Below are 27,253 nucleotides of genomic sequence, written 5' to 3'. Positions count from 1 at the left end.
ACGCTTACACTGGGGTTTGCTTAGACTTGCTTCAAGCTTTTCATTGTAGACACTGTCGATCTGTCAAAGAAGAATTTGTAACTTCGGGATTTACTTGAAAGCACCTCGCTATTTGCAGATGTCTCTGTCAGGGATAAACCAAAAGGAGACGATGGCTTTATCGTTCCTCTACGCGCTGTGCATGTGGATCACTTTAGTCTGTCCTTCGGTGGGAACTGGGTTTGTTTACCACTTTCCAGGCATCGCTGTGCAGCGGCAGCGCATCAAGTCGGAACAGAGCGGCAGCACCGGACCACCTGGTACCGGGTCCCGCACCCAGCTCAGGTGAGTACAACTGGACAAGGCTCCTGTTGACTACAGATATACAGCTACAACTTTGGCTGAGAACTGAATTGTCTCATTCATGTTTATATCTGTGGTTTTTAACACCATGTCTTTTTTTCATGTGTGTTGTATAGGAACTGGTGTCAGTACACTGTATCCAAAACAGTGTCCTGTCAAGTGCACAATGGGACAGAGACCACGGTGCAGAGAGTGTTTCAGGGCTGCCGGTGGCCCGGACCTTGCTCCAAAATCATCAGGTATTGTACCTGTAGCCCTCACTGCGGCTCCCATCATCTCCATCCTTTATTGTTTGTGAGGATTGTCCTGTTTTGCTGCAGCTTCCTTCATGGTGGCAAGGGCACATTTTATGACTTTGGGGACTTTGGCGATCTCTTTCGTTTATACAATTTCCCTATGTGAAAATGAATGATCAGTGGTGAGGAAAAATAGTCATAAAGTTTATTAAACTTTTTTTCCTCATAGTTTTATTCAATGTTTTTCAATTTGAGTAAAATACACCTTATCAACACGATCAACTTTAACTTAAAAGCAAAATTTCTTAGTTTTGCAACATACACCAATGTTACCATCAACAGCTTTTTACTTAGCCATCTGAAAAATGTTGAGTTCAGTATCAAACTTTTGCATCAAAGAGCCCTATCTCCACCATCATGTTGTTTTTTCCACTGAAATTAGTTTCTCCTGAAGTAAGTTTTGATGAAAACGCCTTCAATCTGCCTTCAATCTGCCCTGAAAAGGCTGAGGACATATTATAACCTCTTGTATTATAAATACATCAATGGCTGAAACTTCAGTCAAGGGACAATTTCCACCACTTATGGCAAGAAACCACATTCAGCAGCAAAGAAAACTCACAAATGGCTTCTTTTAAAAGCTTCTTTCTGAAATAGAAAAGGACTGAATCCGTCCTTTAAGTGACCTGAGAAACCTTTGTTGCTCTTCTCTCCCCTATAACGTCCTGCCCCAACTCAACCGCTCAAACAAAGTCAGAAATTGCATTAGAATAAGAATAAAGCTTGAATATGTATCTATTCACATGTGTTTCTGCATGTAAGTGTATGTCCTTAGTCACCTACTATGTGTTGTTTTACAGCTACAGGACCCTCATCAGGCCGTCCTTCAGGGTTTCCTACAAACAGGTCACAGCACTGGAGTGGAGATGTTGCCCAGGGTTTGTGGGAGAAGAGTGTCGTGAAGGTGAGTTTAGTCCTTCTTTTTTTTCCCCTTCACTCACATGATGTAATTTTCTCAAACGTTGGACAAGAGGAGCTGCAGAGCGTGTGGTCTGTGAAGCTAATACTCTCAAGGACTGAAATAAAGGCCATGTGTTTTGCCTGGACCCATCTGTGTCTTTTTAGTAGAACCAGGCAGCTTTACCCACATCAGGGCCTTTTTTTTATGTTTGGTGGTGTGTAGTCGGGTAGCTCGCTAATGGTGCTACTGTGCAGCAGTGGATATGATTGTGAAGTTGTTTTGAATTAAGACTGAAAGCCTGTTTTGGATTACGTTTGGGCACATGCACTGCAGTAAAGCAACGATTGAAAGGGATCCTCTGTGGTTTTGTACCTTTTTCTTTTACAGCTGCATGCATGAAGTTGTTTCTGCGGCTGGAAAGAGGAGGAATAAAATCACAATCTCACTCTCTGTAAATGTGTATGGGTACATGCACACACATCAATTACTCTTTTATTGCAGACAGCACACAGGCGGTATTGCCTGTCTCCCCAAATATCATCATGACCATGACGGTCAAGAGAATGAATGAAAAAAATCTGTGAGGACGGTCCAGCAGAGTGGTTGTAAAGTGGGAGGTAGTCTGGGTTTCGGCGGTGGGCAGCGCTGCTCCTGGACACCGCAGACCGCAGACTCTGAGCCAAGAAAAGGCCAACATTTTCAGCCAGGGGTGAGCCACCACAGTCAACATGAAGCCACGGAGTTGGAGTGTGGATGGAGGTCTAATGCAGGACTGCCTCAGCTCAGCTGTTTATACACAGAGCTTACAGAAACTATTGAGAGACCAAACCATCGTGTTGTTTTCCACATTTTGCTGTTACAGCCTTATTTTAAAATAATTTAAAAGCATTTCCCTTTTTTATTGTCTTCTTCATCAGTTCGCAGCACTTCATAATGACAAAGTAACACAAGAAAATACAATGTTTTTGCAAATTCAGGAAAACATTTTATATAAATATTGAGACCCGTTGCTATGACGCCTGAACTTTAGCCCAGGTGTCTCCTATTTCTCTTGATCATCTCTGAGATGTTTCTACATCTTGATTGGAGACCACCTGTGATCAATTCAGCTGATTGGACATGATGTGCAGAAGTAGCCTACACTTCTGTTCATAAGAGGTCTCACATTTTGACTAAGCATGTCAGTGCTTAAACCAAGTCATGAGGAGGAAGGAACAACCTGCAGGGAGCAGAGGCAGGACTGTGCCGAGACACAGATCTGGGGAAGGCTGCAAAAACATTTCTGCTCCAGTGACGGTTCCCAACAGCACAGTGGGCACCCCCCCGGTTGTAGCATGGCTGCATCATACTGTACTACGGGAAGCCGTCAAGGTCTAGAGAAAGCTAAATGGAGAAAAGTACAGTGATATCCTGAATGAAAATCTGGCATGGAGCACCAAGGACCTCAGAGGGGCCTGAAGGTTCACCTTCAAACAGGATTGTGATGCTATAGCCAAGATACAGTAATACAGGAGTGGGTTAGAAACATGTGTATGGATGCCCTGGCCGGTGCCTGGCCTTGAACCCAACTGTGCATCTGTGAAGAGACCTCAGTGTGGTGGTCCAGACCAGAACAGTCCACAACATTCAACCTGACAGAGTTTAAGAGTTACAAATCTGAAAAGGTGTTCCACTAAAGGGTTTGAATACTTTTGTAAATGTGGTATTTCAATAATTTTGCAAAAATATATATATATATAATATATATATCTGAGAATAAGAATTATCTTATTAATCCCCAAAGGGGTAGGCTATAGGTTACGTCTGCACTGATAAACATTTTCACATGTTGTAATTCAAATATCATGGATGCCTGTAAAATGGATATTGAGGCTGCACTGGGTGACATACAGTAATTTAATATGCACGGTAACCACAGTAAACACATTTTCAGTTTTCTATTAAAATTATTTAGTCCACCCACCAACTCTTTTGTAGGTTTGAGTAATACAGCAGTTGGTATGTCATGAAAAATGCTGGCACGGTCTGTCTGCATTTGTCCAAGATTAACAGTTACCTCAATGAGCAGACTTTGCCTATTGGTAATAATTACCACACCTTGTTCCATTTTGCAAAATTATTCATTGTTGCACTTGGATGGGCAAGGTTTACCACAAGCTCAGAAAGCGAACATTAACATTAACGGAATAAACACAGACATTATTACAAAGCTTTTGGAAACCATTATTGCCTGGTGGTGGATATTATTCCTCACAAAGATTAACACATAGCTATATCCTCTGAGTCTGTAAAGCCCGAGATTATGGTTCACTTGAGACCAAAGTGGTTGCAGGAGTGTGAAGAAGTAATCTGGCTGTTTATTTAACTTTTGCTGAAATGTATTTGCACTTTATAATGGCTATAGAGCAGGGGAGGGAAATCACCTCCATATGGAGAGACAGAGGTTCGGAGACCTGAAAGACAGAGGCCGATGTCGGAGACAGTCGGCTTCACAGAGCTGGCAGGGGTCAGCGTGTCGGAGCTACAGAAAGAGAGAGGACACTGATGGGAGAAAGTTAGGAATAGCGCACATAAAACAATAAGGTGTTAGAACTGGCGAGGCGGAGGCAGCTGTGGAGCAATATTTAAGAGGAAAAGAGACGAGAGGAGGAAAGCGAAGCGTAATGAGGAGTGTTTCTGTCCCACAGGACTCCAGCTGCTACAAGCTGCCCAGACAGCAGCGGAGCAGAGAGCCGGTTCTGTGGGAAAGTGGCCCCACTGAAATTAATGAGCATGACACTCCTCCACCAGGTCCTTGAAACATACGTGACCATGCTAGACTTCAGACCACAGCTCTGAAACACTGTTTCTCCTCCATCAATTAACCTCCATCAGTCAGATACAGCATGTAGTCTACAATATATCAGTAATATATTGGAAATAGCCTATGGTTGATCTTCACAAGAGAACTTTAAACTTTTTATTTGAGGAAACCTTTGTCCAAAGTGCTTTAAATACCTTTATTGCCTGTCTGTTTTTTTTGTGACATGTCACTTGCACATATGTTTCTGTTTGATTTTAACTTTCTTTTGTCTCTGGGGGTGAAGGTTGTGAAAACAATTCATGCATCACTTTTATGAACCTCTGCAAATCTTATGAGTACTGTAGGAAAGGGATATATTAAGGATCATTGAGTATAAGATTTACTATAGCACTAACATATATCATCATTAATGGACTAATTTGATATGTTGTGAGATTTCAGTACCACTCTCCTTTCTGTTTCTATATGAAATTATAGCCAGCGGTTGGTTAGCTTAGCTTAGCATAGAAACCTCAGAAGTCACTGCTGTGGGGTTCACCAGTTTTCAGATGGGTTTCAGCGCTGATGTTTTTTGTGGGTCGAGGCTAGCTGTTTCCCCCTGTTTTTAAGCCTTTATGCTAAGCTAACTACCACTTGACTCCATGCTTTATATTTGGCACAACACAGAGACGTGAGAACGGCATCAATCTTCTAATCTAACCCCCGGCAAGATAGCATATAAGTATTTTTTCCCTTTAAGTGTGGATAATTTGGGTCAGACACAGAACTCTGTCCACCGGCCAACGGCGTACATGCAGCTCTGTGTAGCAGAGATCTGCTGCAGCGGGGCTCCGAGCCAGCTGTTTTATCAGAACGAGCGAGGACAGCCTTAACCAATGAAGATGACATCACCTCTGGTTTTAGTTTTGACGGGGCTCTGGCTCCACTTCAGAGGCCCCTGAGGCCCTCAGAGATGTAGAGGCTAGGGCACACGAAGAGAGCCGAGTTGGGTCCGTGTAAGCTGAGGAGTTCCTCCCACCTCTGCTCATGTTCTTGTCGCTTTCATCTTCTAAACTCTGAATCATTTTCTGCCTGACACTAATGTCTTATTCTTATGTTACCATTGTTTCCTCTCATAGAAATACATCAAAAAGCCATTTATGAAGGTGACTTGGAGCATAAAAAAACACTCTTTTGTTTCTCTGTGGTATAAATAGTGTTCTGGCATCAGCCGTCAAGGCGAATACACAATACACAGAGGCCAAATCTGCACACTGCATTCATTATCATGTTGTCTGTAGTTAGTGTTTAGGATTCAAGTTTCTTCCATGCTGAAAATGCAACCAAACCGATGCTTCAATGCTTCAGTGCTATATGTTTTCAGCAGAAACATTTAGTCAATCACTTATCAGCTAACTGAGAGAAAAATATAAGTGAAATGTTTTCCTCCAGCCTCTGAACTGTGAGGATTCGTTGTTTTTCTGCCGTGTGATACACAGACGGTGTAGCTACTCCACCCATGTCTAATGTCAGCTGGAATCTATATGTGGTACACGTGGTACTATAGCTGATTTATGGATGGATGGATGTTGCAGCAATCATCAGTTGCAGATTTTAAGGTGTTTGACAAAGTGCAGAAATCCAGCCAGCAAGTGATTTCTCAGCTAGTTTTGGCTTCTACATCTCATAGTGTGTTCCTTGTGTTTGTGTGCAACTCCCTTTTTATTTTATTTTGTCCTCTATAACCTGATAACACTGAAAAACCCTGCAGCTTGTAGCCAAGCTGCAAGGCCGAGCAGGTCACAGCCTCAATGTTCCTGTGTTTGTGAAAGGAAAATGGGTGTTTTCTTGAATACGTGTTGTTGACACCCTGAGCAGTCAATACTTTTGACAGGTCTGGTTTGTGCTGGCGGTGTAGTACAGTGCATCTCAACATTTACATTTTGCTTTCAGCAGAGTTGTGCTAACACATGACGGCATGGAACACATTTGGGAGAAATGTGTTCGTAATTTCCCCCGCTGTCGGCCCCCCGCCCCCCTTCTGCTCCCCACTCCGACACAGCAGCACCCCAGCACCTATCTGCACACATGATCACATCAACAGCAGGCATTATGGGTAGTATCTAAGCATGGGGAGGGGGAGTGTAATCTTAAAAGAATTAGTGCCAAGACCTCCCCTGATGGCAGCAGTAACATTAAAGTCACGCAAGAGCACAGAAAAAGAAGCTTAACAAAGTTTCGTGCTGCGTGTGCCAGCACATGGTGTTTTTTTGGGGTGGAGGTAACGATGAATTTCATTAAAGGAGTGAAGAGGTGGCTGAAAGCTTTGGGTGTCAGATGTGTTAATTTGTTAATGCTCCAGCTATGAGGCCGCTCACTGTTTCCCCTCAGCAGCTGGATGAGATGGGAGTGAGGGAAGTGTACTCAGACTTCATTGTTGGAGGGATTATCTTCAACGCCAGCTTTATCATTCAGAAATACCTTTAAATTCCTCAGTTTTTCCATCTTAGCATCTGCTCTCATCCCCCATGGTGGCCTTAGCTCTTTTGCCCTGGCTTTTTCTAGCCTCTTTATCTTCTATATTCCTCATCGCTTTCTACTAATCTTACTTCCTATGTCCTTTAGATCTCCTGCTCTCCTCTCCTTGGAGTGAAGTGATAAAACAGAACATATCCCATATGTGCTTCTCGAGACCAAAACCTTTGGGCGACATGAGGATATGACTGATGTCTCTGTTATATCCCTGATTGTGCTCAAATATAGGTCAGACATTCACCTCTGACCTGCTGGGAGCCGTGGGATACCTCAGCTGTTCCTGGTCATAGTCTGGTCGGCCTGATGGATGATGCTCTGTTCCTGCTCCCTCTGTGGTTTTTCATTTCTTTCACCACCTTATCATTGCTTCTCAGTGACATCCCTCTATTTGTCCCTCAGCGACTACACACATCTATTTATTGTATGCAGAGTTAAGCAGGTTAAGTTCCTAAAAAGGTTCCTAGAAAAGTTCCAGAGGTCACGGAGATCCAGATGTTTCCATACTTATGAAGTTGTTCTGTGGTTGTTTTTGTTAGAAACAAATGATTCTCTGTAGTTGTGGCTTTGCGCTGGTGCTGGGTTGTCAGAGCCAAACGCATAACAAGAGCTGGGGTCAGGCCGTGTTCAAACCTCGAACTAGTGTCGTCTGACCACATTAGGAATCAGAAATAGTTGTTCCCAAACACACTTGACGACTCAAAATCCAGCTGCCAAAGAGTGAGGGAGGAGCAGTGACATTGATCAAACTTGTAGGTATAGTAGCACATAAATGACAGTCAGCGTTGGACTCAGTCACTCTCATGACTCTCAAGTATAGTTGTAGTAACGGGAGCTAGAGAGAGAGGCTCAAACCCTGGCTCCCTCCCCTGCGCAACTGGACAATCAACGGCGCGAAGGTTGTCAGTTTCAATAACCTACAGGACCGGTCAGACAAAGCCCCGGCTAATCCAACACCGGAAAGTTGCGTGGGAAGAAGAAGGTTTTCAAGGCTATACCCAACCCAAGGACAAGCACTGCTGAAGAAGCGTACAGGCTGTATCAAGTTTCATAGAAATCCATCCAATGGTAATTGAGCCATTTCACTCCAAACCCCCCCCCCCCCCCAAAAAAAAAATCACTAACTCCTGGAGGTGCCAGATAAAAACTCATTATGGATTCATCCTCTGGGGGACATGAATATTTGTACCATATTTCACAACAATCCATCCAACAGTTGTCAGAGGTTTTCTCTCCCTTTGTCTAGCAACCGACAACAAGCAGAACAGCATCACTGTCCCTGAAGCCCTAAAACCAAACATGTACACGCCAACTTGCGTCAAACATCATAGGAAAGTAAATCTTTTAGACACAATCCCACCTTTGAAAAAACGAGTGAGCATGAGACCTCTAGTTTTCTGGAAGTTCATTTCCTCTCATCTTATCATTACAAGACTGTATTTCTGATATGACTTGTCAGCGGGGATATTCTTTTTTTCCTCCCTCGCCGTCTCCACCCTTGTCATTCTCTCCCATTTCATCAGCCACCACTGTGAAACCATGTAAACCTCAAAAATGTCGCCCTTGTTTCAGCCGATCACAGCGCGAATCGTCTCTCCGCACCAGATTCACACACATCATCTCATAGCATGACGATGACTGTATGTCTGTGCGCCAGCGGGCCCATCCATCTCTCACTGTGACTGATGCGTTGCTAACATTGCAGCACCAGAGCAGTAGTGTGTTGTCTTGGCCTTGCAGCCCGATGACACGAGTGGATGCATTCTGCTGGAATGAGGGAATGACGGAGAAATTATGTGTCTTCTCAGATTGGAAGAGATTCGGTCTGTCATTGTTTCACAACTACGCCTGATGAGTAGCAGTGTTTTGTGAGCAGGACTGTCAGATTAATAGCTGTGCCTCGTTGTGGTTTTGAAATCCATTACTGAGTCGTTGATCAAATCTAATTTTGCATGAAATAATGGCATCATGTGTAAAAATGTAATGGCAAATTGTATTGATTTACAAGTATTTGTGTTGCTTGTGCAGCGTTTAGATTTATAGGAGTGGTGTGTGTGATCTATCAGCTGGCATCACGGGGAGAAATGCTAAATGGTCCCACTGTGGACTGCCACTACACACACACACCGTCCTCCACCAGCCACCGCTGTCGAAGTGGGTGTGTGATTTAGAGAGTGAGAGAGCTTGTGACAGTGTGTGTGTGTGTGTGTGTGTGTGTGTGTGTGTGTGTGTGTGTGTGTGTGTGTGTGTGTGTGTGTGTGTGTGTGTGTGTGTGTGTGTGTGTGTGTGTGTGTGTGTGTGTGTGTGTGTGTGTGTGTGTGTGTGTGTGTGTGTGTGTGTTCTGTGCCAGCTGTTCTTCGTGCCAGCAGCCATAGCTGACCACTTGCTGGCTGGGGCCGACACACAACAGGCTCCTGGGATGCAGCCAGCTCTTAAAGGCCTGTCTGTGGTCTGCACACACACATACACACACACACACACACACACACACACACACATTCACAGAAGGAGAGACTGCAGGCACACATTTGTCTGTGTGTCTTGGACATGTGACAGTGACTCTTGAGAATGTCCAAGAAGATGTTTCAATACATCATCCTTCCTCCGTCCTCCTCACACATTATACAGACAGAGCAAGTATTTAGTGGCAGTGAAAATTACTGTCCCCAGCTGTGTGCGTCATGGTTTGTTTTGCGGTTGAGGTTGTCTGTGTGTGTATGTATGTGTGTATGTGTGTGTGTGTGCATGCGTGCACGTGCAAAACTGAAAGAAAGTAAGTGAAGTCTTTGATCTATGTCCAGGTCTGATGTAGGAAATGTAGCTGTCTCAACAGACGATGCCCGCAGACTGAAACTTAAACTCTTGCCAAAGTATCCTGTGCTGTCTTGTACAGTACAGTGGATCACACGGTGATGGCAGCGATGACTCATTAGTTCGCTGCTTAGTTTGCTGAGACGAAGTATGCTCATTTGTTTGACTCCCGATGTTTTAATGAAGATTTATCATCCAAGAGTTTCTAATCGTATTTACACTCTGTCCTTTGCCTGGGGGGAGTTTGATCTGAGCCAATCCAAGTCTGCTCATCTCTCACTTTCCATTGTCAGACTGAGCAGCTTAAAGCAGAAGTGAGTGATCCGGTCGTTTTCGCTAATGCTGCGTTCCAGGCAGGCTTTTGAAATCGTAAATTACAGCTTCAAGTCACAACTTACGACTTTGTAGCGTTCCAGGCAACCCACTCGTGTTTTTCCGACCTGTTTTACCGGTGAAAGTCACTATAACGGCCACTCGTAACTTCCGACCGGTGAACTCGTACCAGATCGAACTGGTACCACTTCACGGTCGGAAAAATACGAGTTTCCTTGAACGCACCATAATAGTCCTCGTCGCTACGTCACCACATTCACGGCGTTCCTTGGCTGCACACACAGCCCTGCATGCCGTTCTCTCTCCTCATTGGATAAAAACTGTAGGATACGATAAATGTTTTCTCTTCGGCTCAGAGCAGAGCAGAGTGACTGAGAGACCCGTGTTTCAGTCCAAACACTCTATGTAAGTGATTGCTGTCGGAAGATATAACTATTTAAGACTTATATTAACACAAATATATCACTCACTTCTGCTTTAAGCTTATCACATAACACTGAAGTGAAGTGTGCCTTGCTTCTGTAACATTTTATTTATAGACATGACATTTATTTATGTGGTGCATTATGCAGCAATCTGACATTTTCATTAATTGCATTTTGTATTGAATTATTCTGTGTCTGTGATAGTTTTGAATCATCTACAGTTTCTTTCACTTGTCTTGTCTCTTCTGCAAGTGAAAAAAAACAATCACTGTAACAGATGAAATATGTATCTTGGCATAATTTTTTGCAACCTCTCACAAAGATCGGGAAGTTTTAATATCTGAATATTTGAACTGTCTTCTCAAACATATAAATCATTCTCTTCGGAGCAGAACAAGTTTGCTATTCTTTCTGTTTATTTGGCTTCCCCCTAAAGACAACATGATTCTGACTCTTTCCCATGAGCTGAGAACAATCCAAGAAAAATAACCCCGTCTCGTGTTGCCATGGTGTAATTATGGATCCAAACAGATTCTATGACTGCGGTCCCGCTCTAAACATCATCCCGAGCGAGGCGGAAGTTTGGTTTTCTAACCCAACATAATTAAATTCCAACTGCAGACACGGAAATCCCTCCCACCACCTACAGAAAAAAAAAAAACCCCAAGTTGTTTTGCTCTGCTTTACATTCATGGTGGAGCGGCCTAACTCTAGTGTCGTCCTGTGGTGTGTGTGTTTATGACATAATAAGATACGGCCGCTTATTTCTGGCTTCCTTTGTACAAGAGATAAAGGCTGGACAAGTTAGCTCATTAGCAGTGAAGGATGGAGCTAAACAAATCCCCTCTCAGGCCTGAGAAACAGAAATCCATCATCAGGCAAGGAGGCTTATATCTCTTTCATCTGGCCTCACAGTAAAAGAGCCAAGAGGCATCTTGAGTAAACGCACCACATAATCAGTTCCCTGAAGCTGGCTGAAATGTTGATGGAGAGAGGGTAGGCTATAAACCAAGTAAGACTGCTGCCCAAAATAGTCTCTTTTTCATTCATTCATTAGGCTACTTCTTGTGTGCAATTGATGTTCAATGGGAAATGGGAAGCAGTAAGTTGTGATTTCAGACACTTACTAATAATCATTACTTTGGTTCATCACACACAGCTGTAGATTTGAACAATGGTCATTTTTGCACCTGTCAAATGTAGGAGAGCTTTGCATCGTGATAAAGTTGTGTTTCGTTCCATTGCACCTTTTTTTGGGGGGGGGGGGGCATGGTGGACAGTGGAGACTATATAGTAAACAGGGACTGACTTCAGACACGTATAAGTCTACAGCTAGACTAGATGCTTTGAGCTAATGCTAACGTTAGTATTTACGTTGTCAAAATGACTGAGCTAACATACTGAAGTTTAGAAAGTTTAATGTTTATCATGCTAACATCTCAATTTAGTCTGGTAGCATGGCAGCATTGTCTGATTGGTACTAAACACTTGGGTTCAACTGAAGCCGATGGGATTTATGTTCATTTTTCTGGCTTTTGGACAAAGTGAACTTCTGGCGTGATGACTGGTGTCAAGGGATCTACAAAGTTAGGATACTAACAGTTCTTCCTGATGGGAATGTGAATGTCCATAGCAAATTTCAAGATAATCCATTCAGTTGTTAAGACTTGTCACTCAAAACGTTCAAGAAGCACCAAAAGGAATCACTTTAATCCATCCAGTAGTTGTTGTTGAGATCGTTCCATCTGTGTCAAAGTGCTGCACAGAGCGACAGACAAACTGACATTGCTGTCGACTGAGTCACACCACTAACATGGCTGCAAAAATAAACTAACACTAAACACATAATCACAAGATAACTCTTGGAAGACATCGCAGATTGATGTATATAACAGAGACCGAGTGTCAGAGGGTGGAGACTTCCTCTGGGATGATGATGATGATGATGATGATGATGAGTAATTGCAGACTAGATAAAAAAGCATATCAACTCATCAGCCCTCTCACAATGCCGAGCCCATGATTGTGTACAGTTTTGATGTCCTCGGTGCAGTCAGTCACAACAAGCAGCTCACGTGGGGTCATTGTGGTCTCAGTATTTTGGCTTGATTGAATCTGGAGGAATGTGCTTTGGGTTGAGCTGTTGATTGTTGTTTCCGTTCGAGGCTGCGCTCCAAGACGAGATTCAAGATGTTAAAACAAGCCAGTCAGAGACCACACCCACACAGTCTGATACACCACTGGACTGGATGGAGGTGATTACAGATACACCCTGCCCTATTTCAGTCAGACGGAAACCTCAGCGGCTCCCGTTAGTACCCTCTGCGTTGCGGTCAGAGACGACGATTTAAGCAGACCCGAGCTGTTTGGGTCATTTTTGTTGTGTGCGTTGGTTATTTATGAGCACCAGTTGTTCCTTATTCTAGGTATCCCCGCTATGACCACAATGTGGGTGGGTCCCATCTGTGGGACGGACAGCTGACATTCCTCACTTCATATGAGCCATAGACCAGAGAGGAAGGCTCAGATTTAGAACAAATGCAGGGTTTTCTTTATTGTGAAACTATGTTTTGGATTTTGGCTTACGGTTCATGCTGAGGATCCAAAAATGCTGCAGACTGCAGCGTGGTATTTGTGGTTTCGTGGTAGCTGGAATCGTGCAATTTTTGAGCGAGAGATGACCAAATGTTCAAAACAGACTGGCAAACAAGAATTTCACTAAGACACCGAAAAATGTTGCAGGTGCTGAAAGCAAAAGTGAATAGAGAAAACTGAAAAAACAAGCAAAAACATCTCAACATCATTCAATATTTCACTTGTGTAAATACCCTTTAAAAAAGACCAAAACCCAGACTGTGTCAACCCTGTTTCAACCCTGCCTGTGGCACTCATCCCCAAACTTGTTGCATTCTCCTGAAAACAAACACTTAAGCTGCTTTAAAGCAGAAGTAAGTGATATATTTGTGTTAATGTAAGTCTTAAATAGTTATATCTTCCGACAGCAATCACTTACATAGAGTGTTTGGTCTGAAACACGGGTCTCTCAGTCCCTCTGCTCTGAGCCGAAGAGAAAACATTTATCGTATCCTACAGTTTTTATCCAATGAGGAGAGAGAACGGCATGCAGGGCTGTGTGTGCAGCCAAGGAACGCCGTGAATGTGGCGACGTAGGGACGAGGACTGTTATGGTGCGTTCAAGGAAACTCGTATTTTTCCGACCGTGAAGTGGTACCAGTTCAATCTGGTAGGAGTTCACGGGTCGGAAGTTACGAGTGGCCGTTATAGTGACTTTCACCGGTAAAACAGGTCGGAAAAACACGAGTGGGTTGCCTGGAACGCTACAAAGTCATAAGTTGTGACTTGAAGCTGTAATTTACGATTTCAAAAGCCTGCCTGGAACGCAGCATTAGCGAAAACGACCGGACCACTTACTTTTGCTTTAATCATGTTGTAGAATTAGCCAGACTCTGCAGCTCCTCTCAGGTCTACAGTGTTAAGCTTCTTTTAGCTCTTTTTTCTTTAATGGTAACTTTATTATTTTGGTTCATTTCCATCAGTCTTTTTCAAATAAGCCAAAATCTGAGCTAAAAGGAGGGTGAATATTGGTCTCACTTTCACCATTGGCAACAACCTTATGGATGGATAATATCACTTTGTATCTGGTGATGTCTTGGCAGGCAACAAATCGCCACATAAACTTAAGCTGACAATATGTTCATGTGTTGTTTTCACTGCCCCCAGTTGGCCAGTGTGTGTGTGTATGTGTATGTGTTTGAGTCTGCGTGTTTTTCCATGTGCTGCATGGTTTGGGTATATTATGAGAGGAGGGTGAGAGTGTGGGCGTACAGGACATCACTGTGAGTGGGCAGACAGACAGAAAACATGCAGAGTCAGTGGACAAGCAGGTGTGCGTCTGGCTGTGTGTGTGTGTGAGAGAGAGAAGGAGAGCTGGAGGGAGAGGGAGAAATAATTTAATGTGAAGTCTAATTATATTTATTCAGTGACATGATTGAAGGACGAGTTCCTAATAAAATCTTGGGTCTGTTTGATGGGCATTGCACGAGTGTGTCTTGGTTCAACCAGCTCAGTGAGAGACACAGAGAGAGAGATGCTAGGCCTACTGACGGTGCCAAGAGAAAACGGAAAGAGGAATTTAAATGTTACGATTCAGTCAGAAGTGTGGACCCACATGCAGACAACAACCAGGAAGTGGTTTAAAAGCTTTATTGAGGACCAGTGGGGTATTGATGACAGCTGAGTGGGGCCAAAAGGGAGCAGGCAGGCGGAAGGTCGTGGGCGGACAGGGATGTGTAGAGTCAGCAGCTGAGGTCAGACCAGCACTCACAGGGTTGAAGGTGTTTCTCACGGGAGCGTACCTCTGTTCCCCGGGTCCTATGTTCCCCAGGTCCTATGTTCCCCGGGTCCTATGTTCCCCGGTTTTCCCAAAAAGGGTCCTATGTTCCCCGGTCGCAATACATACTGGGGAACGTAGGACCCTTTTTCTGAAAAAGGACCTTTTGGTAACACTTTATTTTAAGGGGTCCTTGTTCCTGTGTATCTACCTAATTAATTACAGTGTAATTACCTATGTAACCGTATGTAATAACATGCACTTACATTGTAAATACATAGTGTATTTTGGTGTACTTACAGGTCCTTGTTACACTTGTAATAAGAAATGCCAAAGTGGCCTCTCTCTTTGCACAAGCATTTCTTATTACAAGTGTAACAAGGACCTGTAAGTACATGAAAATACACTATGTATTTACAATGTAAATACATGTTATTACATACGGTTACATAGGTAATTACACTGTAATTAATTAGGTAGATACACAGGAACAAGGACCCCTTAAAATAAAGTGTTACCGACCTTTTTTCAAAATAAGGGTCCTATGTTCCCCACTGTTGCTGGTTGATGGTCTCTCTCTACTTATCTGGACTCTCCATCTATCTGGCCAGCAGCAGGGCAGGGAGGCGGAGCAGAGTAGACCATAACAACAATAGAAAGGCAAAGCAAAAATACAGATGTAGAGGGAAAGACAGCTGGAAGAGAAACAACATAATGTATTCCTGCTGTGGTGTGTGGACATTAAACACATTGTTGTCTGTCTTCATTTCTTACAGAGTGTATGAACTGCACCAGCTTCACTGACATGAACAGCAGAATAAACACAATTGAATCAAAGGTAAAAGAAAATCACTTCAAGCCTTCGTGAGGATTTACACACTGACGACGGCTTCATATTCAACACATCTGTTCTGTTGCTCTTGTTCCAGATCAGGCTGTTGGAGGAGGGACGGACATCACTGCCGGACGTCAGCAGTTTACCACGGGGCTCGGACAACGAGGTGGACGCACCTCAGCCCACTCCCATTGGACCTCCGTCATACCTGCCGCCAGGTGCTGACACTTCAGACAAAGGCACCTTCTGAAATATGCAGTGGGGGGGGGGGGGGGGGCAATGCATTGTTTCAGATTGAGTCTCTCAAACCTGTCAAGCCAAAGACCTGAAATGATTATTTTTGATTAAAGCAGAAGTAAGCGATATTTTTGTGTTAATATAAGTCTTAAATAGTTATATCTTCCGACAGCAATCACTTACATAGAGTGTTTGGTCCGAAACACGGGTCTGTCAGTCACTCTGCTCTGCTGTAAGCCGAGGAGAAAACTTCTTGTATACTTCCTTGTATCCTACAACCTTTATCCAATGAGGAGAGAGAACGGCATGAAGGGGCGGTCCTCTCTGTGTGTGCAGCCAAGGGATGCGCGTGAATGTGGTGACGTAGGGACGAGGACCAATACATCCATGACGAGGGCGGGGGCTGCTAACTCCATCGGCTGACAAGAGGTTATGGTGCATTCAAGGCAGCCCGTAACTCGTGTTTTTCCGACCTGTGAAGTCGTACCAGTTCGATCTGGTACGAGTTCACGGGTCGGAAGTCACGAGTGGCCATTATAGTGACTTTCACAGGTAAAACAGGTGCAACAGGAAGGAAAAACAAAAAAAGTGGGTTGCCTGGAACGCTACAAAGTCGTAAATCGTGACTTGAAGCTGTAACTTACGGTTTCAAAAGCCTGCCTGGAACGCAGCATTAGCCAAAACGACCGGATCGCTTACTTCTGCTTTAACTTGTGAAGGCTATTAATTCAATAAAACAATCATCTGCCCAGTAAACACACGCTACAGTGAGATAATTATGTTTTTGACTTCAATAGATTGGGATTTTTTAAAATGTTTTTTGTGAATTTTAGTGAGAAGTTGTAATGCATCAACGAGGTTAAAGGGCAATTCTAGCAAATTAGTAAATCGAAGCAACAGAGTCACAGATGTTCTGACCATCCAAAACTGCAAGCTCCTGTATTTTTAACCCTAATCCTTTTTTTTTTTCATTTTTCATTAAACCTCTCTCCATCTTGAATGCCCCTTTCTTCTCAATCCCACACCTCCAGTTTGTTACACCAGGTTTTCTGTTAAAATGTTCAAGTCTTAACCCAGAGTCAAGACAACTGCCTATGACATTGTATGTTTCACTGTGTCTTTTCAGCGTGTTTATTAACTTTTCTGGTGGATTGCTCCTTTAAGTCATTTGAAACTGAGTGATTTCTCGAACTTTACATTTAATTCATACTTCCTTGACTTTCTCTCTTAGGAGTACCAGGAGCTGTAGGGCCTCCAGGGCCTCCCGGGCCTGCTGGATCTCCAGGACTTCCTGGTTCTGCTGGACCACTAGGCCCTCCTGGACCCACGGGTAAAACATACGCAGAGCCAGAAGTCTCATCTGCTTGTTTATAGATGATTTGGTCTGACACATGTTACCGTGAGAAAATGACTCATTGACAAGTGCGTGTTAAACATGATTGATTCATTGTATCTTGTTGTTTTGATTGGTGCAGGCTCAAAGGGGGAAACAGGTTTATCCGGAGCAATAGGTCTACCCGGCCCTCCTGGTCCCCCAGGTCCCCCAGGGTCCAGATACTTTCCGATCCCGGCACGTGGTGATGCCTTTCAAGTCGACAACCAAGGTGAGCCGACTGCTCCAGTACAATTTCGCTCTCTTAAATCCGTACCAAACTGTCCCAGATGAACTTAAATGAGAGAGTAATAGAAACCAATCTCACCCACATGGTTGAATTCTGGTCCAAAAACAATCTTAAAACAATTCAAGCATTCAGTTTTGAATTGTTTAATTAGACCGGTTTAAACCACAGGTCCATTTTCACAGTTCATCCCACAATGAGTCATGAGTTTCACCACCTTCAAACACTTACATATCTCATGCAAATATCCATCCTGTCCAAACACATTGTCAGGCAGAGCATGAACAGCAGCCAATTTGGTTTCTGTGTGTGAAAACTGGTGTAAAAAGGGCACAGGTGGAAGCACAGAGAACGAAGCGCAGCGTAGCTGTTACAGAGTGTTTAAGAGAACAAGTATCTACAGCTTTTAGCGATGGACCTCAGCTCCTAATGGAAAGAACATTGTTTCTTTTCCCAGGAAAAGCTGGCTTAGATTTAGTTTAATTGTTTCCGTGTGTTTTGCTGCTGCCGAGCCACTGTTTACTGCAACCTAATTTAACACCACCACCGTCAATGGAGCAAAATAGCAGTGAATAAATAGTAAGATTAGCTAGGGAGCCGAATCAATTAGAAACATGTACTGAAGCATTTTTAATTCACATTATCCAATTTAATACAGGTCACCTCTTTCTACAGAGATCAGTAAACATAGGGCTGAAAACTCATGGAATTAATTTTAACATGAAAATCATTTCTCATTCTCTCTGGATTTCAGCATTTAAATATGTTTTCAAAAATAGAAAATATAAACAGAAGCCAATTTACAAAGGACTGCGCTCACATTTAATACCTTGTTTTAACCACAGGGAGGCAGTAGAAGTCCATGCTGTAATCATTACCTCACAAAGACTGCTGGCTCCGATTAGGCCTTTTGGCTGTGTCTGCCTTTCTGAGCCCAGGACTGTGTCTGCGGGTCTGGAACTATGTAGATTTGGGTCTGTGGGACCGTGTAAGCTGAGGGGGGCCAACTGGCTGTAAATCAGGCCTAATTTGTTAGCTGTCAGCACAACAGTCTGCGTTTTGGGGGAACAGGCCGCGGCCCAGAGCCAAAATCTGGGCTGGCTATGAACGAGGGAGGAGATAGTCTGCCACTCATGTGGAGTTTCTTGGGGAGGCAGCCAGACTCGAGGAGACTGTAACATTAGAAAATTAGTTCCAGAGGGAAATGTGCTCCTTCTAGACCTTTTCTGTGGACTGCAGCCATAATGTAACAGCGCTGTCTCAACACAGGGGAAGAATGACCCTGAGCATATGGTAAAGTGGAGAGGAAGTGGAAGTGTGGTACGATTTCAAACAGAATTTATACTTACAAGCATACTTTAAAATATCCTACAGGCTGAGAACAAGACACGACTTCCACCTCATGCATGTTTTCTGTGAAGACAGATCATGTCCAAACATTTACTGCTCTATTAAATGGGACCCCTTTTAGATCGAGCAGCTGGTCCTGTCGATCACTGTCACAGTAGAGTTAATCCTCCTGCTGATGGTGAAACTCTGCAACCTGGCTGCTGACCCTTGATGTCTTAACTCTTCTGTGAGTTGGCAGTATAGGTAACTGCAAACAGAAATTTTAAAGGCATTGCAGAGATCCAAATTAACATTTTATGGACGTACCCATGATGTATAATATATCTTCAGCACATGGGGGCCGGGGCCTGCTTTTTGATCCTGCTCTGAATTTGTGTCTGTTGGTATATCTCTATCGCTGAATCAAGCTGAAGTGGATTACTGTTCATATTTGGATCTGAAATACATCTTGAGTGAACACACTTCTCTGTTAATCAGGAAAACTCTCTCTGCCGCTTCATAGGAAAATAAATGTTTGCACTGAGCATTTGGTAGCTCGCTGTGGTGATGACTAATCAAACTTTATTCAAGATAATCTATTCAGCCATATTTAAGATGTTTGATCTGCAATATGCACAGCACAGATCTGACGTTGTAGTCTCTCAGCCCGGTCAACACTTCAGCACATATTTGTGTTTCTTAAATATTCAACACATATTAAGCAGAGTATTATTATACTCTGCTACATTTTAAAAGAAAATATTAAATTTTCACAGAATTTCTTGCAGCTTTAGTTCCAAGACGCTTTGGATATTTAGATTATTAATACAAGATATAAATCATCTAATAAAGTATGAATATATATATTTTTTAGCTTAAACAGCAATAGTTACAATTAGCCCCACACTACCAGCTCCAGCTTTAATGATGACACATTATTGCCATCCATACCTCTTTTCCATTCTCTACAGTGTCAACAGTCTGAAGCACTCGCCAGTGTCGACATAGAAACTGAGTCAGCTAATGTCAATAAAAGACAATCTCCCCGCACAACACAGACTCCAACACAAACTCAACATGAGCACAAAAAAGTTTTATCTAGTGAAATCTGTCTGGTCAAACAGGAATGACTGACGTCAGGGGAAAGCTGGAGTCAACACAACATCTCACCTCATAATGTAACGTTGGTCGAATGACAGTCTTGCATAGCCAGACCTAGAGATGGATTACAAATGAAAGGAAACGGCTGAAAAATGAGTGGAGAAACAGGATGAGAGAATGGTTTGATGAGTATGAAAATGATGTAGATCACATGCTATGTGGCCTTCACAGTCACCAGATCCCAACCCTAATTGAGCACCAATGGGAGATTTTAGATCAACATGTTGGACAGTGCTCCACACACCACCTTCATCAAAACACCAAATGACACCAGGGACAAATACAGTTTATAGTTTCAGATGTAGTTTATAGTTTCAGATGTAGTTTATAGTCAAACTGTAATAACAGTGTAACTCATCAGTTACCTCATCCATCAACATGGTGCCGGTCAGTCATGTTCAGTCAAACTATGGCGCGTAGGTTACAGAGCTCTGACTGCAATTCACTGAACAACCACCAGCGTCGCTAGCAGCAAAGGTTTTCTGAATGTCATATATAATACGATTTAAATACGATTTTGAATGTATCACTTTTACTTGAGTATTTCTAAGCTGTTTATTGCTACTTTCCTTCTTTAAAGTTGTGTGTATTCCTGTTCCAGCATTGTCCTTGACGCCACAGTGATACCACCCCTCTGTATTTCATCACATCACCGTTCAATAAAAACCAACAGAGGCTGAGAAAACCTACAAAACACTGATATCTATTCATGTTAAATGTTTGGGGTCAAACTGAGAGGATGCCAGTGATGGCTAGATTGTAAAGAGTGATGGAGATTTGGGGAATTTTAACAAGTTGCAGCCTGTGAGTCACGTCTGTAACTGAGCACAGTGTTGATCAATGAAAGCATTGATAGAAATCAGTCTGATTTTAAGTACAGTTTCACGTCTGTTTGATTCCTTTGGCTCCAGAAGGAAATTTAAAGCACATGGTCATGAAATAGTTTTGGGAAAGAGCAGACAGTTAGCAAACAGTTTATGAGATTACAGGATCTAAATGATAAGATGTAAATCCACCACTTGTTGTAACACAGATGTCAGTGACCTTCAGTCAGGTTAGAACGTCTTTTTTTTCTTCTAACCAGTCATTCAATTTTTGATTAAGTTTTGTGCAAAGGGTCAAGTTAACCTGTTTGTGTTAAAACTTCTCCTGTTTTTTCCCCACCAGAGGAAACAGGTTTTGCTGCTCCTCAGACTGTCGTTGGGCCCCCCGGTCCAACTGGTCCCGCTGGCCCCTCAGGTAAGACTTTAATTCCAATTCCCAGGTTAGATGAAAACACAGCAAGTCTTCAGCTCATGACACATACCAGTGTGTGTGTTCAACCTTCTTTTTGCAAGTCCATCCCTGGAGCCGAGGGCTGCACACATACACAAAACTTCCTTTACAATTCTTGTCAAGATCCCAAAAAAATTTGAATATAGAAAACATGTCATGATGATTTACAGGAGAATTTGCAAGAGGATTATATAAACACGACACAATAACATCAGTTGTACATTTGATCTTGTATTAATACATTTTGACATTTTGGTCAAATTAAAGGTTAATCGAGAGTTTATTCTGTAAACCCTGACAAATCTCTCTCTCAGGACAGTATAATTTCAGAATTGAATTAAATTGTGTTAAATTGACTGAATTGAATTGACATTGTGCAATAGTCAGAGCCAGATTTAAACATTTTGCTGTTCCTCCCTCACACTTGTGTGATGTTTTTGTGAATGACACTACAGGCCCTGCAGGACCGAGAGGACCTGAGGGGATTCCTGGCCTGCCGGCGCAAGACGTGAGTGTCTGTCACAGAGCTGATTGCTGTTCAATAAAAAAAAAATGTGTACTGTATGACTGGCATCATTAATACGTGTCCTTCTGTTTGTCTGACATAAGGGCAAGGAAGGCCTCCAAGGCAAGCCTGGGGATCCTGGGCCTAGAGGAGATCCAGGGGAAAGGGTGAGGCTGCTTTAAAGAAGAAGAAAAAAAACGTCCTCATTATTGGATTAGCCAGCAGGCTGCACATATTTGATTCTGATGAACTATCAAATGCTTTTTGTTCTACGTTTTGTAAATGGCCCTAGCTGTCATGCAATCTTAAACACATTAAAGGTGAACAGGCTTTTCTTCAAAGACTGACTCCAAGCTGTGACTAATCCTCCTCTTTCTCTCTCGTCCAAGGCCAGGCCTCACTAATCAGGGCAGCCATGTCGGGTCCCCTCTGTAGTCAGCTCTCTAGTGGGCCTCTGTCTTTAAACCTGATCCCCTTCCTCTGCTAGCATGATTTAAGATTGGAGATCTGGTGAAGAGGCAGATTAACACAGGGGATAAAGAATGCAAGCTGGTGAAATGTGTGTGAGTGTGTATGTATGTGTGTGTGCGTGTGTGTTTGTGTGTGTGTGTGTGTGTGTGAGCAAGAGTCCTAAATTATTTTTCTGTTTTTCCTCTACAAGGGGTTTCCTGGTCTAACAGGTGAGCAGGGCTTACCTGTGAGTATAACCTTATTGTGTTACAGTACATAAAATGCACACACACACACACACACACACACACACACACACACACACACACACACACACACACACACACACACACACACACACACACACACACACACACACACACGTACAGATGACAAGATTATTCGTCTCTGTTTTCACAGGGAGCACCAGGGCCAAAAGGTGAACCAGGAGAAGGCTTGAAAGAGGTAACAGACATGTTACAGTGTTTCCCCCCCCTGAGCTCATTTGAACAAGACTACACTGTAAAGGAGCTGCTGGAATAGTCCTCATACTTTAATACTGGACAAACTACATCTTACACTGATGTAACAGCATCTTATTGAAATGTGTTTGCTATTCACCAGCGTACAACCATGTACCTAACCCAACACAGTTATGTACTCATTACTGGGATCTAATATGGTTGGACTGAATGTGAAGATGTAGATTAACACTGTTAAAGCAGAAGTAAGCGGAATATTTGTGTTAATATAAGTCTTAAAGCAGATATCAGCTTCACGGCCGTTTCGGCTAATGCTGCGTTCAAGGCAGGCTTTTGAAACCGTAAGTTACAGCTTCAAGTCACAACTACGACTTGGTAGCGTTCCAGGTAACCCGTAGCTCGTGTTTTTACCATCCTGTTGTCTGTGAAAGTTCCCTATAACGGCCACTCGTAACTTCCGACCCGTGAACTCGTACCAGATCGAACTGGTATGACTTCACAGGAAGGAAAAACACAAAGTACGAGTTTCTTTGAACGCACCATGAGTTAGCAGCCCCCGCCCTTGTCAGGCATCAATTGGTCCTCGTGCTACGTCACCACATTCACGCGCATCCCTTGGCTGCACACACAGCCCTTCATGCCGTTCTCTCTCCTCATTGGATAACACTTGTATCCCACAAGGAAAATTTTCTCCTCGGGTTACAGCAGAGCAGAGTGACGGAGAGACTCGTGTTTAGGCTGAAACACTTCATGTAAGTGATTGCTGACGGAAAATAGGACTATTTAGGACTTATATTAACAAAAACATTCCACTGATATCTGCTTTAAATAGTTATATCTTCCAACAGCAATCACTTACATAGAGTGTTTGGACCGAAACACGGGTCTGTCAGTCACTCTGCTCTGCTGTAAGCCGAGGAGAAAACTTTCCTTGTATCCTACAACCTTTATCCAATGAGGAGAGAGAACGGCATGAAGGGCTGTGTGTGCAGCCAAGGGATGCGCGTGAATGTGGTGACGTAGCACGAGGACCAATTGATGCCTGACAAGGGCGGGGGCTGCTAACTCCATCGGCTGACAAGAAGTTAGCCAAAACGACCGGATCGCTTACTTCTGCTTTAAAGGTGTAGCCTACAGAAATGGCCGTTTGTCCTGTTTGTTTGTCACGAGCTGCAACACGAGTTTACCCGAGTAAGGAAAACGAATTTGATTGGTTGTTATCGAGCGGGCGGGATATTCAAAGCTTGGGGCGAGACCGAGCTCCGTGTGTGTGTGCGTGTCTCAGACGTTTGAATGACGGATTACGGATCCAATATCAGTGGCTGGTGAATCGTGTACAGGCTGACGTATAATCAGTGCGCCTGCATTATACAATGCGAAAAAAAAATACACACTTTCATCCCGGATTTACTCAAAAATAGAATTTTGCACAAAGTTTGGCCTACATTGTCTGAAAGATGAGTTATTACATTAATTTTATGATCCAGAGTGGGCTCAAATTCAATTTTCTTTTCTGTACACCTTTAAGGAGTCCATGGATGACACTGTGTTTGCTTTCTGCCTAGTGTCAGCCTGTTTTAGCCCCTCATCTGTTTGCTTCTTTCCTGCTCTGGTTGCTGACATAAACAGTATTTCAATCCAGCTGAGTTTCCAGTAAAGCTATTCTCAGTTACATTGTATTTTTGTGTTCAGGGTGAGGCTGTGCAGCAGCTCAGAGAGGCTCTGAAGATCCTGGCCGAGAGGGTCCTGATCCTGGAGCACATGATCGGCATTCATGGTGAGCAGAAAGACAAAACAGGAGGGAAATGTGTTTTCCAGGCTAAAGGATGATTGATTGTTGAAGATATTGTCTAACCTTTTGGGAAATATCCCACTACACTCTCCGGCAGCAGAGAGTTGGATGAGAAGGTCATTCGTTTACAGCCACTTATCATAGCTTAGCAAAAAAGACTGGGTGCAGCTATAGCCTGGCTCTGGGCAGAGTCTGGAACAAAGTGCTGAAATAATTTTTAAACAATTAATCACACCTGAAACTTTTGGTTCCCCCTCTGGCAGTGAGACTAATTATACACAATACACAGTCCCAAGATAATAAATCATGTAGAGAACAGTAAATGGCAGATAGGCCCTAGTTATAAAACCTACACCAACTTTTCTAATTTTTTTTTTTTTTTTTACAAATGCCAGCCTGTCCATTAGCAGTAAAGTGATGGTGAAGGTCTCCATCTGCCATGGCTTATCCTTCTGCAGTGCCAAACTCGTCGTAATCCATCTCATATTGTGATGTGCATCTTGTGCAAACTCACTGGCTGATGTAAAACATTGTGCGCCTGCAGTGAAACTGTGATTTGCATTTTGTTGTACGGAACAGAAAATAAATAACAGGTTGCCCAGTGAGCTTTTGATGGGGACAGAGCCAGGCTACATAGCAGTGTCCCTCTGCAGTCTTTATGCTATGCTAACGACCTCCTGGCGTCAATCTTCTCGTAGGCTGTAATTTGCAGCCATAAAGCAAAAGCTAGTATATTTCCCCCAAAAATGACTTTTTTTGTATATAAACAATATGCTGATTGTTTTTCTGTGTTCTTTGTCTTTACACAGACAACTCTGAAGGATCTGGTTTTGGCAGTATTTCAGACCCACTTTTTTTCTCCGCCATAAAGACCAAACGTCTTCAGCCTGTTCAAACCCCTCATCAAACTCCAGTGCTGAGGGAGATACAAAGACAAGCTCCCCTTTAAGTGTGTAGTCTCATCTTGTATTTGTGGTCATATTTGTTATATGGGTATTTTTCATCTTTTTGTTCATATAATTTTTTCTTTATTTTTTGAATTTATTTTTTGTCTTTTCTTGACACAAATTAGTGCTGTTGTAAAAAGAAGAAGAAGAAGCTCTTTGCAGACATGAGATGTTGAGCATTTCATCCACATGAAAGGCTTGAGCCTTTTCCACCCTGTTGCTGCACATTCTTAGCCTACATAACCTTAGCAGCAACACTTACATGATGTTGTACAATGAAATATAATCTCATAAAGTGTTATGAGGGTTTTGGCGTCTTTCTTCCCTCAGATAAAAGACTGCCTAGTAAACACATCAGTTTCCTTGGCTGATGTTGCAAAGCTCAGTTCCTGAGAGCTGGACCCAAAATGTACTATTTAGTGTCGAACACATTCTTGGAACGACCTCGAGGTTCATCTTGTGTTAGACTGTCAAACATATTTCTTCCTCTCTCTGTTTCTCTCTCTCTCTCTGTGTCTCACTATAGCGGTGCTCTGCCTTGTTAAAGCTGAGGTAAGACGTGACAAGCTGCCAAGAATATCTGCTTAAAATAAAGTTAGACGAAATGAATCGCATCTGGAGAGCACCCATCTGGAAAGCAAAAGGAAGGAGATGCTGAAACAGTTGAGTTTTGGCCTGGAAACCACAAACCCTGGCTGCTCGGCTCCAGTGCACCTTCCTGCAACTGCCTGACAGAGCACTAAACCTGACAAGATTACACTGACTTCACCATAAACTGCCTCGGAGATTTGCTTTAAAACTGATATGATTATTGTCCTATAATAAGTCTCTGAGCAAAAGCTTTGGCTGCAGCTGGTACAATCTTTGTTTTCTCCATTACATGGGTCACCTGTTCAAGTACTTGTTCAACATTTGTGCACTTATTCACGTTCTTGTCAAGAGTTGAATGGGAAGATTGATACCACTCTCATTTCTGTGAGAATGAAGCTACAGTAAGGCGCTTGTTAGCTTAGCTTAGCATTACATCTGAAAACAGCAGGAACAGGAAGTAGCTTGTCTTTGTGACATCAATCCTATACAACCAACATCAACCTCATGGTGACACCAATGCTGTGTTCATGTAATATTATTCAGAATAATGAGCATAGTGGGAAAACTGTTCACAACTCAGAAATGGATGTTTCAGGAATTTCTGAAAGTCATCATGAATCAATTTGAACACCATATCACCTCATTTAAAAGCTGCTATTTGTTGTATGTAGTTTCTCTCTGTTACCGGTGTATGGGATAACACATTTTAGGATACCTAGCTGGTAGATATTAGGTGATAGCTTAGTTTAGTATAACTGACATCAAATTAAAACAATTAAATTAATTAAAACAAACAAGTGTGTTACTTGGAGAACCTTTGTGCAGAGCTAGCCAGGCTAGTTTCCAGTCTTTGTGCTAAGCATTAGCGTTAAATAGCCTCAAATTGAACGCACAGACATAAAGGCAACACTGATTTTTTTTCCCACCTATATCTTGAGAAACAAACTGAATAAGTGAACTTGTGTTGTTCAGTCTCTGACAGGTTCTCTCATGTTATAGACAGCCTACATTGATGTATAGGCCTACCTTTTCAATCCAACTGTTTTTTTTGTTTTTTTTGTTGTGTCTCTGTGTGTGTTTCATTATCTTTTATAGTAAAGTGTTCAGGTGTGCTGTGTGTTGTTCAACTGAAGAACCGTTGTACTCAGCAGATATTTATCTGTGTTGATTGTTGAAGCAAGATTAAAGTCACAACAACAAAGAGATTCATTTCATAGTCACCGCTTAATTGTACGTAATTACATTCACACATCCTGT

The 27,253-nt window shown here is 42.8% G+C and overlaps 1 protein-coding gene across 1 annotated transcript; it reads left to right on the top strand.

Annotated features, from left to right (window-relative positions):
* Positions 1–151: 151 nt before the first annotated feature.
* Positions 152–25,407, top strand: col26a1 (collagen, type XXVI, alpha 1; the record flags this gene model as incomplete). The annotated part of the gene is made up of 14 exons (XM_083985740.1): positions 152–324; positions 459–581; positions 1,439–1,542; positions 15,550–15,611; positions 15,703–15,826; positions 17,077–17,175; positions 17,321–17,449; positions 21,122–21,193; positions 21,694–21,737; positions 21,839–21,901; positions 22,396–22,431; positions 22,605–22,649; positions 24,359–24,443; positions 25,268–25,407. 14 exons carry the CDS (start codon positions 152–154, stop codon positions 25,405–25,407), a joined length of 1,299 nt encoding a protein of 432 aa, XP_083841866.1.
* Between the last annotated feature and the right edge of the window lie 1,846 nt (positions 25,408–27,253).

Source organism: Trachurus trachurus, assembly GCF_905171665.1.
Source record: "Trachurus trachurus genome assembly, chromosome: 13".
Lineage (NCBI taxonomy): Eukaryota > Metazoa > Chordata > Actinopteri > Carangiformes > Carangidae > Trachurus > Trachurus trachurus.
The sequence above is the reverse complement of the archived record's forward strand: the minus strand, read 5'-3'. Positions and strand labels throughout refer to the sequence as shown.